Source organism: Ceratotherium simum, chromosome 3, assembly GCF_057802395.1.
Source record: "Ceratotherium simum simum isolate JZ-2026a chromosome 3, ASM5780239v1, whole genome shotgun sequence".
NCBI lineage: Eukaryota > Metazoa > Chordata > Mammalia > Perissodactyla > Rhinocerotidae > Ceratotherium > Ceratotherium simum.
In genome coordinates this window covers 97,177,517-97,192,947 of record NC_141902.1, presented here as the reverse complement: position 1 = coordinate 97,192,947, position 15,431 = coordinate 97,177,517, and the positions used below count along the sequence as shown (strand labels likewise).

At 50.9% G+C, this 15,431-nt stretch overlaps 1 protein-coding gene across 8 annotated transcripts in view; it reads left to right on the top strand.

Moving 5' to 3' along the window:
* Positions 1 to 15,431, top strand: part of CEMIP (cell migration inducing hyaluronidase 1) — a 159,877-nt gene that overhangs the window by 104,811 nt on the left and 39,635 nt on the right. For all 8 annotated transcript variants that reach the window (XM_087429053.1, XM_004432005.3, XM_087429049.1 and 5 more), the window contains 3 exons: positions 1,973 to 2,105; positions 2,903 to 3,094; positions 14,066 to 14,241. In XM_087429053.1, the coding sequence (XP_087285179.1) occupies positions 1,973 to 2,105; positions 2,903 to 3,094; positions 14,066 to 14,241 (501 nt within the window). The remainder of the gene's footprint in view (positions 1 to 1,972; positions 2,106 to 2,902; positions 3,095 to 14,065; positions 14,242 to 15,431) is intronic.

The window sequence follows — 15,431 nt, the reverse complement described above, 5'->3', positions numbered from 1 at the left end:
CAGCTGAGCTGGCTTCTAACCCCTCCCAGGCTTGGTGTTGTCCTCCAATGGCTGCCGGCCTCAATGCCCGCCTCTGCTGCAGCGAGACCACCCGAGACCACTGCTGTGCTGTGCGGCCTGTGGGGAGGGTGGAGCTCACATCCCAGAGCTCTCCTTCCCAGCCAAAGACAACTGTATCTGCTGGGTTCAAAACAATGTTTCCTAAAAAGTCCTCCCCTTTTCTGGGTTGACTATACTTTGCCTGCCTGTGTGCCCAGCCCTGCTCGCTTTGGTCTCCGTGCCAAAGAGGACAACAGCTGCAGCCCTGGCTCTAAATCGCATGTCTCTGATGACAGCCACAGTCTCGATGAGACACACCCAGCCTGGGATGAGCCCCAGCTGGCAGGCATCACACTCTCCTCTGAGCTGCTCTCTAAATTCTCTACCTGGCCCTGAAGCTGCTCGCCCTCCCGTCTGCCCCCATTGGCTGAGACCCCACTCTGTGCCAGCCCTAGGCTGGATGTTGGGACCTGGGAGACAGGCAAAAACCTGGTCCTCGCCCTCCCCAGAGCCCACAGTCCAGTGAGAGGAGGCCAACATTGAACAAAAGACATTAGGCAGTGGGTGCTGGAGGGCAGCAGTGGGAGGGGCCGAGAAGCACAAGCCCAGTGGTTGGATGAGTCTGGATTCAAATTTTGGCTTTGCCACTTACTAGCTTTGTGACTCTGGGCAAGTTACTCAACCTCTCTGCATATCAGTTTCCTTATTGTAAAACTAGTAACAACCTCGTAGCTCTGAAGATGGAATGAGATAATATATGTAAACACTTAGCTCGGAACTACAGAAGGGTTCTCAAACTTTACTGCCCATTAGAATCACCTGGGCAGCTTTTGTTTATTTGTTTTATTATTTTTTTAGATGAATTCAAGTAATATATGTTTTTAACTCAATATATTTAAAATATATTGGAATTATGGAATCATAATTGGCATTATGGAATCATAATTCCAATATATGGAATTAATAGAATGGAAGCATGGAATCAATAGAATAAATTATTAATGAGATATTTTACAATTTTGTTTGGTACTAAGCCTTTGAAATTGGTATATGTTTTATACTTACAGTACATCTCAATTTGTACCAGCTATATTTCAAGAGTTCGTTAGCCACGTATGGCTAGTGGCTACCATATTGGCCAGCACAGTTTAAAAGTCCTGATGCCCAGGGAGCTGGCCCGGTGGTGTAGTGGTTAGGTTTGCGTGCTCTGCTTTGGCAGCCTGGGGTTCGCGGGTTCGGATCCCAGGCACAGACAGAGGCAGCGCTTATCAAGCCATGCTGTGGTGGGGTCCCATATAAAGTAGAGGAGGATGGGCACGGATGTTAGCCCAGGGCCAATCTCAGCAAAAAGAGGAGGATTGGCATCAGATGTTAACTCAGGGCTAATCTTCCTCACACACACACAAAAAAAGTCCTGATGCCCAGGCTGCACCCCAGACATGATCAATTCTGAGATTCCGAGGATGGGGCCTGGGCATGAGTCATTTTAAAGGCTCCCCGTGTGATGTGGAATCACATTTGGGTACCAGTGGGTTGAACACAGTGAGTCCTCGGTAAATGTCAGCCACTGTTCGTGGTGCTGGTGGTGGTGGGACGAGTTGTGAGAAGCCAGCCCAGCTCCTCACAGAGCGCCTGATTACTGTGGATGCCCCATAAGTTGTCCCCCCGGGAATGAGCAGTAAATCATGGGTGTGGATTTTGAGTACCGGAGGACCCCAGGCAAGGCGTTTATCAGTCCTGCGACTGCATGCTGTTTTTCTTACAACAAAACTGATGGGGGCTTTCATTGGAATAATAATCCTGGACCATTGCAAATAGTTTTTGCAGCAGGGACAATTTTAGACTTATGAGTATATGTTTATAACATTAATCATCACCTTCCTTCTTTACAAAAAGCAATGACTTTGCTCTATAATTTCTGTGCCATTTCCAGGCCATGACAGTGGATGGAGTTAACCTCACCACCGAGGTTGTCTACAAAAGAGGCCAGGATTATAGGTTTGTGTGCTACGACCGGGGCCGAGCCTGCCGGGGCTACCGTGTGCGGTTCCTTTGTGGGAAGCCTGGTAAGCAGCTCTCATTTCTTTTGCAGACAGAAATGAAACCGTGGCTCTGCTCCTTGAGCTGGCAGCTACACATCGTGAGCTTGGCTGGCTGGGTCAGCCGCCTCCGAGCATCACAGTGACACACTGCTCCTGCTGAGCTCGCAGTGGAGAGCTCTTCTGTGACACAGGAGCAGTGGGAGGGTCCTTGGAGTTGGCAGGAGCCAGCAGAGCCCCACCCTGCCCATATGCCTTTCAGGAAGGGGAAGGGCCTGGTCCAAGAAACCCAGGGGCCAGTGGACAGAGCTGACCTCCCTGCAGCCCTCCCTGCAGAGACACGCAGCTGGTTGCCTCTTTGGATGCTGTTATTTTAAACTCAGCTCCCGACGTGCTCTTTAGAAGGGATTGGAAATGGTGGGTTCATTCGAGGAGGCACTTGGCCACCTCCAGAAGGCAGTCATTAGGGATGGGAGTTCTTTGGGGGAAAGGCTCCCGGCTACTGTAAATAATGGTTGAGAGGAACTATATTTGTTTTACATCTTGAGCAAAGTGGGTGTGGTGAGGCAGCCACATTTAACTCCAGCTAAGGAGGTAGTGGAAAATTCCCCTGCCCAGACCTAATGAATGGCTCTTTTCTGGTAGGGTTTTTGTTGACTTCAAAAACCTGCACCAAGACCGGGATGGGTGAGCCTGGTGATTTGGGTTTTGGATAGGCAAACCCGGCATTTGCTTATTTAGGGAGGGGCAGGGAGGAGGTGGGCAGTTGGAAGTTTGCTGAGAGCAAAGGGCTGTATCTCAGTCTCTGCTGTTCTGGGTTCCAGTGAGGCCCAGACTCACTGTCACCATCGACACCAACGTGAACAGCACCATCCTGAATCTGGAAGACAACGTACAGTCATGGAAGCCTGGGGACACCTTGGTGGTCGCCAGTACTGATTACTCCATGTACCAGGCGGAAGAGTTCCAGGTGCTTCCCTGCAAAGCCTGTGCCTCCAACCAGGTCAGAGTAGCAGGTAAGATGTTCACTAACTCCTCCCTGGGCTAGATGACTCTGAAAATGGTTAGGCTTAAAGTTGCCTGAAATCACAGCAAATCCGTATTAGTTAGCTATTGCCGTAATAATGCTGCATAACAAAAAAACCTTAAAATCTCAAGGCAAGCATTTATTTCTTACTTATGCCTTGCAGGTTGTCTAGAGCTCAACTTCTCCAGACTGAGCTTGGCTCCAGACTGGGAGTTGGGTTTAGATCAGCTCCATGTGACTCTCATTCTTTCCAAGACATTTTCTTCTCATGGAGGAGGTTGAAAGTTCCTAGAGAAAGAGATGGACACACAAGAGGACTCTCAGGCCTGGGCTGAGAATAACACACTCTCAAACCCACATTCCATTGGCCAAAGCAGATCGCATGGTCAGGCTCAACGTGGGGGGCGCCTGTGTCTCCCATCCTGACTCGGGGGGGAGTGAATGTTTTTTAGGCAATAATGTAATCTACCACAAAACTTTACATCTCCTTTTTTTATAGTTTTTGGGTTTTCCTTTCTCTTCTCCTAAATCTTGACCTAGGTGCCCTGTCATTTATGTTGTGTGAGGTTACTGGAATTACAGATTGTTAGAGGTACAAGGAGACCTCAGGTATAGTCCAGGTCAGTTATTTTTGGTGGAGAGAGTTGTGGATCAGTTCTTTGGGTTGTAAGCAACAGAATCCAACTTGACTGTCTTCAGTGAAAAAGGAATTCATTGGGAGGCTATTAAACTTAGAGAACTAAAGTCAAAGCTGAACAGCCAGGCTGCAAAAGGACAAGGAACAGGGCAGCTTCAGGGATCTGGGTAGCAGGAGCGAATGGGCAGCATCCTCAGGGCATCACTGTCTGCAGGAACCATGCTTAGTCACTGGACATAGCGCCCAAAGGTCACCTTCCAGGGAGAGAGCCCTAATTGGGCTGGTGGCTAGGAGGAGGCAGCGCATCTTCGTTGACAGTCCCTCTAAGACTGTGTCGAATGGAGAAAGGGTCATTCCCAAAAGGAAAGTTGGGATGTATTACCAGAAGAAAGGAGAATCAATACTGGGCATTAAAAATACCAGCTGCTACAGGACATTGCACCTGGAGAAGTAGTAGAATTTGGGGTAGGAGGAAGACTGTGGGGTGGAAAACCATCTTCAATGTATTCCAGATACCTATTATTTTGGAAATAAAACAACAGAAAATAAAATTCAACACAATCTTTTTGGCTGGTGGGGTTGCGCTTGAGAAAGAATTTGGGGGAGCAAAGGTTAAAAAAGATGAGAAACAGTGATGGAGTCCAAAGCCCTTATTTTACTCATGGGGGAAGGGGACCCTGGAGGTCACATGGCTGAGATGGCCCACACACACCGCAGCTATGGTCCCAGGGCACTGACCCTGCAGGACTCAGAACCTGCAAAAGGAAGGCTGGTGATGTTTCTAGGAGATGGTGATTTGGGGGTTGTGGCTAGAGAGGGGAAGGAGGCAGCAGCTCATGGGTAGCAGCTGAGGTGACCAAACGTTCATTCCCCGACAAGGTGGCAGAGTCTGCCTTTTTAAAGGGTGATTTGTTGGAATCCTTACCTTCTTCGAAAAAGGTTTGAGGGTATCTTACAATAAACTCAAACCCAAGTAAATCTTCATACAGGAAAAAAAAAACAGATTGAAAGATGTGTGTCTCAGTAATAAAAGACTGATGGAAGGAGAATCAATTCAGCAAAAAGCAGGGAAACGGAAGTTAGCAGAAGCTGCTGAAATAGACCAAGAAATGTATTTCTGAGCTTCCTGGCAGCCAGAACAGAAAAGAAACTTCACAAATTATTTAACTATTATTGTCCAAAAAAAGGGAGGAGACAGAGGCCAAGAGGGGCGGCTCTCCCTTAGCTCTGAGCTGCTGAGGAATGCGTCATGGGAGTTTCCGAGTGAAGGATGCTGCACAGCAGTGAGAACAGCGACTCTGGACGCGTGTGATGCAAAGATGCTCCACGTGTGGCTGTCTGCGGTTTGACTGGTGGTATCAGGTGAGGGGACATGCTGTTGGTCACCTTCTCTGAAGACATTTTGAGAAAGGCTTTTCTATTTTTTTTGGTAGAGGTAGAATCGCTTAAAGAGCATAGGATTTGAATTCCAGGGACACCAGTTCTTGGCTGTGTGACCTTAAACAAGGACTTAACTTCCCTTTGCCTCGGTTCCCGTGTCTGTCCAGTGGAGACGATGGTCATCAGTACTTCACGGGGAGCTCGTATGGGTGAGGTACTTACAACAGTGCTGTCACACAGTAAGTGCTCAGTCGATGTCAGCTGCTATTATTAGTTGTATTAGGTGCAATAATTGAGAACCTAAGCTTAAAGATGGAAAGGAAGGAAGGGGCGCAGCCCACAGGCCAGTGGTTGAAACTTGTATATTTTGTAGCTTATCAGTTCTGTCCTCTGGGACGTGCAGGTGAAGGGAGTTGCAGCGAGAAAGCAGCACACCGCATCTGTCTTGATGAGTAAGTGGCGCGTGAGGTCTCTCGGAGGCCTGCAGGGGGCCTCAAGGTGTGGAGGCCATGTCTGTGAGTGCACATGCCCCACCCTTCTCCCACCCTTGGGCTGGCCAGGCATCATCACTCCTCCTTCCCAAGAACACGCGTGGGGAGACAGGAAGGAGCGTTTCATCATTTATGCAGCCAACAGTTAGAGAGCACGTATGTGCCGGGCAGTGTGCCAGGCTCTGGGGTGCCATGGTGAGCCAGATACACACATTCTCTGCCCTCAGGGAGCCTGCAGTCCTGCAGTGGGAAGAGACATCCAGCAAAGAATCATCCTAGTGAAAAGAAATCCCAAATGGGAGAACTGCTCTGGAGGAAGAACATAGGGGCGGTGATAGGAGCATAGAAAAGGGGGATTTGTCAAAGTCAGAACAGGGGTGGGAGCCTTCTGAGAGGAATTAGTGATAGAGCGGAGGGCTGGAGCGAGAGGAGAAGCTGACGAGGGGCAAAGAGCACAGTCAAAGAGGGACAGCCAAATGCGAAGACCCTGTGCTGGGAGGAGCATGTGGTGCTCCAGCCGCGGAAGAGGAGCAGAGTAGCCACAGTGGAGAACGCCAGAGCTGCGTGGGGCTGGAGAGAGCAGGAGACACCACGGTGGCAACTTGGGGCTCTGAGTGCAGTGGCCCACTGGGTTTCCCCTGGTGAGGAAAGACTCCCTATATCCCCATTTATAGGAGAGCACCAAGAGAAGCAGGTTCCTAATGACGGGTGACCCTTAGGTCTCCACTGGATGACTCCTGTGTCCTCCAGGGACAATCCTTGTGGACAGTCCTTCTGGGATGTCGTTCTCCTGGACTCTTGGCAGGAGTGGCATTCAGACCGTTTGAGCTGATGTCAGTCTTCATTGTAAGGTGCCATTTGTGCTCCTAAGAGGGGGAAAAGCCTGCCTTGGAGTCCTGCACAGAGGCGGAAGGAGGTGCTCCCCTGGGAGAGACCCTCGGAGCCTGTTCAGACCAGCCCTCACCTGCACCCAGCGTTGGGCGCCCCGAGGACTGGAGGGACTTCACTTTGAGCGGGTCCCGAAGGGGCAGCTCTGGGTGCCAAGGGTGGCCTGAGCACGAGGGACCCCTGTGATGTCAGGGCATGCCTGCCTCACCCAGCACTGTGGTCTGTGTGTGAGGCTGGAGAGCTGCTCCTGCCAACAGTGTTTGGCCAACAGGTCCAGCTGCCTCTTGAGGCCTCTTAGGCAGGATGTGGAGTGAGGTGGCTGCTCTGGGCCCTGAGTACCAGGGGGGCGATGGACAAGTGGAGGAGAGGCTGGAGCCTCCTCAGGGCCCTCCCCACTGCCTTGGTCAAGCTCTGCCTGTGTCTGTATCTCCACCAGCCCCACAGCCCAGCCTACCACCTCCCTCCCTTCAAGTTGTTAGGCTCAGAGTGGACCATCCACATTACTCTGCTTAGCTGCTTTGCGGCTTACGTGAAAACAGCGCCTCCTGGTGGACAGCATCAGAAAAGCCCTAGGTAGGGGGGTTGTGTGTGTGTGTGTCCTGGGGAGGCTCGCGTTTCTCCTATTCGGCCCCAAGCCCATGCTTTGCCTCTCCATCCCCCGCTGACTTGGAGTGAGGATGGTGCCTGCTTCATTCTTGTCCACTCATAGCTGTGCCCCCGGCCCCCACCCCACCTATCACTTAGGGCCCCCTCCCCAGGCTGCCTGTAGACAGGGACACAGCCTTCCTAGATCTTCCTTTCTCAATGCCCCATTCCAGTAAATAGGCCTTTTTACATTTTAAGGGTTTTCTGATGGGAAACAGATGGGGGTTACAAAGTAATGAAAATGTGTGAATCATCTAAAAAAATATTTCAAAGTTTTGCCAACCACAGTGTGATTCCTAACACCTCCTGACATGGCAATGGGAAACCTCCATTTTCTGCCCCATTTTCTTTCTCACCTTCCCACTTGCTTATAACCACCCCCAGCACAGAAACACTTTTAAATATTACTACTATTAATTAGTATTAACATTTTTTGAGTTTCCTATGATATGCCAACTTTACATAAACCAACTTGTTCACCCTTCATGATAACCTAATGAGGTGGGGGCTACCGTTTTCTCCATGTCACAGATGAGGAAACCAAGCGTCCTGGAAATTAAATGTCTAGACTTGTGCTTTCCAATATGGTAGCTACCAGTCATGTGGGGCTATTTAAATTTAATTACAATTAAATAAAATTTAAAATTCCATTCCTCAGTCACAGTAGCCAGATTTCAAGTGTTCAGTGGCCGCATGTGGCTAGTGGCTAGCATATTGGACAGCGCAGAACAGAGCATTTCCATCAGCTCGGAAAGTTCTAGTGGGTGGTGCTGGTGTAGACCAAGCAAGTCTACTTGGTCTGTCTGAGCCAGGATTCAAACTCGGGGCTCTGGCTCCAAGGCTACTGTTCTACTTCATCCTTCCGCCACGAAGGACCCTGTTCCCAGCACCTCCACTTGGAGTTGACTGGACTGTAGGAGGAACCTGGGGAGCTCTGTGGTTTAAATTTGTTTCTCTGGGACGTTCCAGCCAGACTCCCTCTGGGCTTGTCCTTGAAGGTCTGAGAAGGGCAGGTCCCATCGCCCCTTCCCTCAGACTCACGGGGTCCTGCCAGGTCTGAACTACAAGTACTCGTGTCTGTTTCCCCCACTGGAAGGTCCTTGATGTATATTCTTCTCTTGACCCCAAAGTGCCTAGGACCGTGCCTACCCGTAGAGGGGACCAGGGCGGCCGCCAGGTGGGCGCCAGGAAGGAAGGTCAGGGTTTGAAGCCCTGTGTGGGGCGACCATGCAGAGCCCCTCTGCTCCCAGGCCTCCTCCCTGCCTTTGTCATGCTCATAGCCCCTCTGGATCATTCAGGACAAATGTGGCGTGGCCACATCTGCTTCCCCTGGCTGTCCTCCATGTATCAGTGCTGCGAGAAGGCAGGGAGGGTGGAGCTGGGACGGAGAATTCTGCAGGCCAGATGGGGTGCCGGGAAATTGGGGCATGCAGCTCCCCTGGGATAGCAGCCTGGGAGAGGCCTGTGAAGGCAGCAGCAGGACAGATAAAATGGCCGCCACCGTGGACAGCAGTAGTGCGGTTTTGTCAGGTCCTGATGAGGGATCCAGGGGGAGGAAGCGGTATGACTGGATACTCCTCCAGCTCTCGGTCTGTCTTCCATCCCCACTCACAGGAGTCTGATCAACACAGCCCCTCCTCACCTGGAAGTCACTCCTACGCCGAGGCTGTTTCCCCAGAGCACAAAGAAAGCCGCCAGACCTGTTTTCTACCAAGTCCCCATCATTATAGGCATGAAGCTAGTAGTGGGAGCTCTGGATTCCAGACTCCACTTGGGGACAATGCTGGTGACAGCCGCATGTGTCCCTTCTGTTACACTAGCCTCCACCATGTCCCACGAGCTTCCTAAGCACATTCCATGGATTAACTCATTAACAGTCATGGCTACCATCTGAGATATGTGCTATTATTATCTCCATTTTATAGATGAAGAGCCTGAGGTTCAGGGAGCTTAAATAACGTGTTCAGGGACTCACAGCTGCATCTGAGTCCAGATCCAATCTGGGTAGCCTGGCTCCAGAGCCACAGTCTTCCCCATCCACTCTCCTGCCTCTCCAGCTGTGTTTGAGACTGGATCCCTGAGGAACAGAAGCCACTTGTCAGTGTCCTGCCTGGACACCATCTTTAAGGGAGGTGCCGACAAACTGAGAGATGCCCCCTGAGCCCTGAAATGCATGCGCTCTGAGGGCTGGTTGGAAGTCTGGGGATGTGTATCCTGGAGATGGGGAGGCTTGGCCTGGTTTCCTGGCTCTGCCGAGTGCTGTGGCCACACTGAGATGCAAAGGCAGCGTGGAGGATGGTTGGGCAGACTTCACCGAGAAGGAGCCATGGGAGCTGGACCTGGAAGGACAAAGCCATTTGCTTCATGGGCAAGTTGGGGAAGGCTGTCCCAGCTGGAGGGAGCAGCTTAGATAAAAGCTCTGAGGTGTAAAACAGCAAAGCCTTGTTCAGGGAAGGGTGGGTGGTATGGTCTGGCTGGAGCAGGAGGGGTTGTATGGGAGTGATGGCAGATAAGCCCACACAGAGTCTGGGGTTTTCTCTGTGCATCCTGCGGGTTGGTAGGCGGGGATCTAAGCTCCTTGGAGCTGCAGAGGAAGCTCTTTTCCCATGCTGCTGGCTGGCAGGACCATGCCTGCTGCTCCCTGTGCAGCCACTTCCCTAATGTGCTCAGCCTTGGGGGGGCATCCCCTTGGGAAGCATACTCTGTGCTGTGCCTCTCGGGACAGCCCCTAGGGCTCCTCCGCACTTGCTTTGGCCAGCTCGTGGACATCTGAGCTGCCTCTGGGGTGCTGGCAGGAGTTCTTCCTTCTGTACCCCAAGACCAATCCGAGGACTTGCTGGTTGAGGAAGCCTTTGGAAGCTTTTCTGGGTGTTGCCAGTAAAGCTGTCCATGGGGGTGTCCAGCAGTGGAGAAAGAAGGTCTGGATCTAGTGTGTCCGGAGGCATGAGGCAGACCAGAAGAAGGGCCCATTTTTACTTACCTGTTTATCCACAGGGAGTGTTTTGAACTGGGATGGTTTGGGAGACTAGGGAAGGCAGGGAGGCAGAAAGTGCTGAAAATTCTTTGGTCTCCATATTGATCCCCAAGATCTTCCACTGGCAAGGGAAAAATAAAGCAGGAAGGTGTGTCCAGACAGAGTTAGATGTGCAAGACATTTACTGGGGGGAGGAGAGAGGGAGTAGAGGAGCCAGGAGAGTCTTCAGACTGAGATGCAGGTCTGATGCCTGTAAAGGGAGGGAGGAAAGGAAGGATGATTAGGTCGGAGGAGCTCAGACTACAGTGCAGCTCTGAGAAAGTCTCAGGCAGGCCGACCGGGGGCTCCAGAGTCAAGGCTGCCTGTTGGGGAGTCCTGCGTGGGGCGGGAATGGCCCGGCTCCAGCACCTCTGCTGTGCGCCAACACTGGGAGGAGCCCGAGAACAGCACAGGCTTGGAGCGAACACAGCTGGCTCCTGAAGCTGTGGCCGCTGGAGGCCATCTGCCACCTGCACTCCTTGCAGCAGGCTCTCCTGAAGAGAGGCAGGAGGCAGCACACTCCCGGGGCTGTGGAGAGAACCTCTATTTGGAGATAAGGTGACAGGCTCAGCCCTCAAAGTCAGAGTCGAGGATTTACGAGGTAAAAGGTTCTGGAAAGACAACCCTCACGTTTTCGTGTGGCACAGTCGTCAAGTCACAGAATGGAAGCATCATGTGAAAGGTGCTCCTGGCGAAGGCCCAGGCTCATGGCACTCGCTCGGTCCCAGAGCCAGAACCTGATGGAGAAGAGAGACAGCCCCCAGCACCAGTCATAGGTGCCAAGGGGGCGTGTTTTCCTGGGAGTCGTGCACCCCACATTCTCGTCCTGACCCTCTATCAGGTCACTGGGCAAGCCCTTGGCATTGTCCAACCTTCCGTTTCCCTAAATGTGAAGTGAGGGAGCTGGCCGAAGCGACTGCAGAAAGCCCTCTGGACCAGATTCTCAGTCAGGATTACAGTCCATCCTCAGTGTATCAGCTGCTGGACGTGGGGTGTTTAAAGCGGCCTGTGTGCGAGCCTCCTTCCTTACCAGCAGTTGGACGCTGCTCCAGGTGCAGCCTTCTGTCTGGCTGCCTCAGCTGGGGCCTCTCAGAACCTAGTGCAATTTTTTTGCAAAAGACTCTAGCCCCGGACCCCCCTATAAGGCCCCGTGACTGGTGTGCCTGTGAAGGCCCCAGAGCCAATGGGCAGGAGAGCAGCCAGGGATGGAAGAAGAGGCTTCCATACAGGTGGCCAGAGGGGACCCTGCTCCTGGACCTTAAAACTGTAAAACTGCCACGTGGCCCTGTGACCCAAACCAGAGGCCACAGTGGGATGCGCTGGAGGAATAGGCCCCCGCATTTTGCAAAGCTACCTTGTTTCAAACTCTCTCCTCTGGTTGATGTCAGAACCCTGGATGCAACCAAACTCCTGAGAGCCCCCACCCATGGCATCCACTCCTGACCCTTTGGCAGGAGGCACAGGCCTTTGGCGTCAGATTTCTCAGGGGATGAGTGCATTATAATAAACAGACTTTGTAAAGTTATTTTTTTTAATACTTGAGACTTTTTTTAGGAAGGACTCTATGGTAGGCTGAATAATGGCCCCCAAAGATGTCCACATGCTAATTTTCAGGACCTGACCTGTGAATGTTACCTTACTTGGCAAAAAGGACTTTGCAGCTGTGATTAAGTTAAGGCTTGTGAGAGGGGAGATTGTCCTGGATTATGTGGGTGGGCCCAGTGGAATCACGAGGGTCCTTATAAGAGGGACACAGGAGGGTCAGAGACAGAGAAGAAAGTGATGTGATGACAGAAGCAGAGGGTGGAGTGATCCCCACTGAAGAAGGAGGAAGGGCCCACCAGCCGAGGAATGTAGGCGGCCACTGGAATCTGCAAAAGGCCGGGAAGAGAGTCTCCCCTGGAGCCTTGCAAGGCCCCAGCCCTGCCAACACCCTAACTGCTGACCAAGTGAGATTGGTTTTGGACTTCTGACCTCCAAGACTAAGAAAATGAATTTCTGTTGTTTTAGGCCACTACGTTTGTGGTAATTCGTTATAGTAGCCACAGAAAGCTAATGCCAATTCCAAAAGGGATGTTTTCTCAGCTTTGCCACCTACCAGTTTCACATCTTGAACTAAGATGCTTCAAAGAAACTGCCATCTCCCTGAGTCTGCAGAATTCCAAAACAATAGACATCCTTAGAAATACTGCAGACCCACCCACAGGATGTGTGCCGGGTGAAGGGGTGGGCAGGGGAGCTGGCTCTTCCTGTGGACGAGACAGCAGAGCGAGGTCACTGTTGGTGGCTGCTGCTTAGGGCTTAATATACCACGGCCTTTGCATGTGGGCACTAGCCGTGTCTTGGGGCTGACGTGTGTGCTCTGTTGCTCAAGTCAAGGTCACAGTGAAAGCTATGTGGTGTATGTGGTGTGGGTCAGGCTGCAAATCCACATGAGAGATTGCTGCTTTTTGTAATTGCATCCTCGAATGGAAGAGACGGTGCCTACAAGCCAGGTCAGCAGTCTTAGCGACAAGCCAAATTTAGAGGCAGGCTAAGATGTCTTTATTCCAGAAAAGAATTTGAGATTGTGTGGAGGCAAAATTGGGGCTGTAAATCAAAGACAATTCCAAATTTCCAAGCTTTTGTCACCCTGCACCTTTCTTAAGGTGCATTTGCTGCACAGATGGAGGAGGAGACTGGAAGGGAGAAGTCAAGTGGATCTGATGAGACTGAGTGGAGTGGTGGGAGGGAGATAGTAGAGGGAAAACTGAGGGGGTGGGTACAGACCACAAGTTCAGGGACTCTGGCCATGGTGGGAAGGAGACTGACAGTAGCTAGAAGGGGTAGTGCAGTCGGGTACAAAGATCTTTTGTTTGTTAGTTTTTTAAGGATTGGAAGGCCTAGATGAGTTTGAAAACAGAATGTAAGTAACTTAAATGAGGGAAGAAATGAAACTACTGGAAAGGGCTGGCTATTGGAGTTAAGGACTTTGAGACTATGGGAAGGTGTGGAGCTGAGGGTCAGTGGTACAAGAGAGAGAGCATCCTCTCCTCCAAGGCCGGGGGAGGGAGGGAGGTCAAAATGAGGTCAATATAGAGTGGGATGCAAGCTCTTTTCCACTGTTCTGAGTGGTACCACAGAGGCACCCCAAACCTGGCCACAGTGCTGGACACAGAAGCTCCCATCTGGCTTTCTAGAAAATCCAGTGTAGATGCACACTGTACATGAGGTTGAGGAAAGTAGAACACTGATTTGCCTACCCAACAGAATACAGATTTGCACTGCTTTATAGCAGTGGCTTTAAAGAGAGATGGGGTTTGTGTTGTGCCCATAAGAATCCCAGCTGTTGGGCAGTCAAGGACATCAGCTCTGTGGGTTCATCCAGAGCCAGGTTTCCTCTCTCTCATTGCTCCACCATCTCTAGGGCATGGTTCTCACCTGCTGGGCGAGGCTGACCCATCGGTACATGTCGACATTCCAGCCCCCAGGGAAAGAGCAAGAGCAGGTCCACCCGAAGGTTACACGTATCACTTCTGTTCATCTTATGACCACACCGGACTGCAAGGAGGCTGGGGAATGTGGTTGTTCTGGGGAGCCATGTGCCAAGCTAAAATGCAGGAGATTCTAGTGCCAAAAGCGGAAGAAGGAACAGATATTGGGGGACAAATAGCCATTTCTGCTATTTGTCAGAAGCTGTGTGGGCTTCTGACCTAAGCATGCATGGGTGTGAATCCTGGCTCTGCAAGTAACTTCACCTCCCTGAGCTTCATTCTTCTATAAAATGGGACCAGGGACCATGGGGACCACCGTGCACACAGGTCATGTTGATACATAAGCAGCTGGTGGAAGCACCTGCCAGGGGCCTGGAACACAGTGGCACACGCAGTACCTCTGACTTCCCACTTTTCCCCCTCTCTGCCCTAGGGAAACCAGTGTACCTGCACATCGGGGAGGAGATAGATGGCGTGGACATGCGAGCCGAGGTCGGGCTCCTGAGCCGGAACATTGTGGTGATGGGGGAGACGGAGGATGAATGCTACCCTTACAGCAAGCACATCTGCAACTTCTTTGACTTTGATACCTTTGGAGGCCACATCAAGGTATGAGTCTGCCTGGCTGCGGCTACAACCCAGCCAGGAGAATTCCCACAATGCCAGCCTGTGGGCGGGAGCTCTTGGTAGGGAAGAGGATGGAGGAGTGGGAGGTAGGACCAAGAGAAGAATACCTTCTGGAAGTTGGAGGAGTCTTATGTATTATCCATTGGCATGTTGTTCTGCCTGTCAATACTTGGCAACGAGAGAGGTGATGGAGCCAACCTGGGAACGTCTCTTGACTCCCCAGGCATGTGGCACCTGTCACACTGTGCTCCCTGCCTTCATGATTTTCAACCCCAATCATTGCTTTCATTCCCTTTCTTCATTATTTAACCCTGATCACTTTCTAAAAGAACTGGCATTTAACTCACAGAAAGTCACGTTTACAATAGAGCCATTAAAATACAGATAAATGATTAGCAGGCAAGAGGAACTAGAAGTTCGAGCATTAAATTTACCTGTGAGTCTCCTGGTGGAGAATCAAGGCGGTGATGGGGACAATGAACTGCAGAGCTCTCACTGCGCAATAAAGGAAAATGATATTAGTTCACTGGAGCTCACATTTCCTGGTATTAAGCTCAAAGAAGAATTTGTTTTGCATCTGCATATAAAGTGGCTTTATCTGGCATATTGAATAGCATAAGACACCCAAAAGTTCTTCACGTGGCCATTGCTTTCAGTGAATCAGGATTAAGCTGATAGATTAATAGTATCTTAGAGTTTTGTGAAGACAATTCTCTTAAGCTAAAATCATAGGCTTTAAGGATACGACTTTCTGGTAATCTAACTGAAAAGAACAGTGAAGTGAAACTTACAGAGTTCATAATGGGTGCCCTACTGGTATTTTAGGTAAGCCAATTTTTTGTCTTGCTGGCCTATATTACAGGATTTCTAGCATCCCTGGTCCCTGCTCATTAAGTGCTAGTAGTGCTCCCTAGTCATTGCAACCACCAAAAACACTTACACGTATTTCCAGTCAGTTTATGAGGATGGGCTGGGGGCTGGAGTGGCGGTACTGTCCACGGTTGAGAAACTTGTTAGAGAGACTAGAGCAGAAATAGCAGATTTGTGTCACACAAGCTGCTGCAACCCCATTTCCAGTTCTGAGAGTAATCCCTTAGTGCTCAGAGCATTCCTCCCCACTTTTCCCAAACTAGGCCTCAGAATCATTCTCAACACAGCTCTTCAGGGCACCA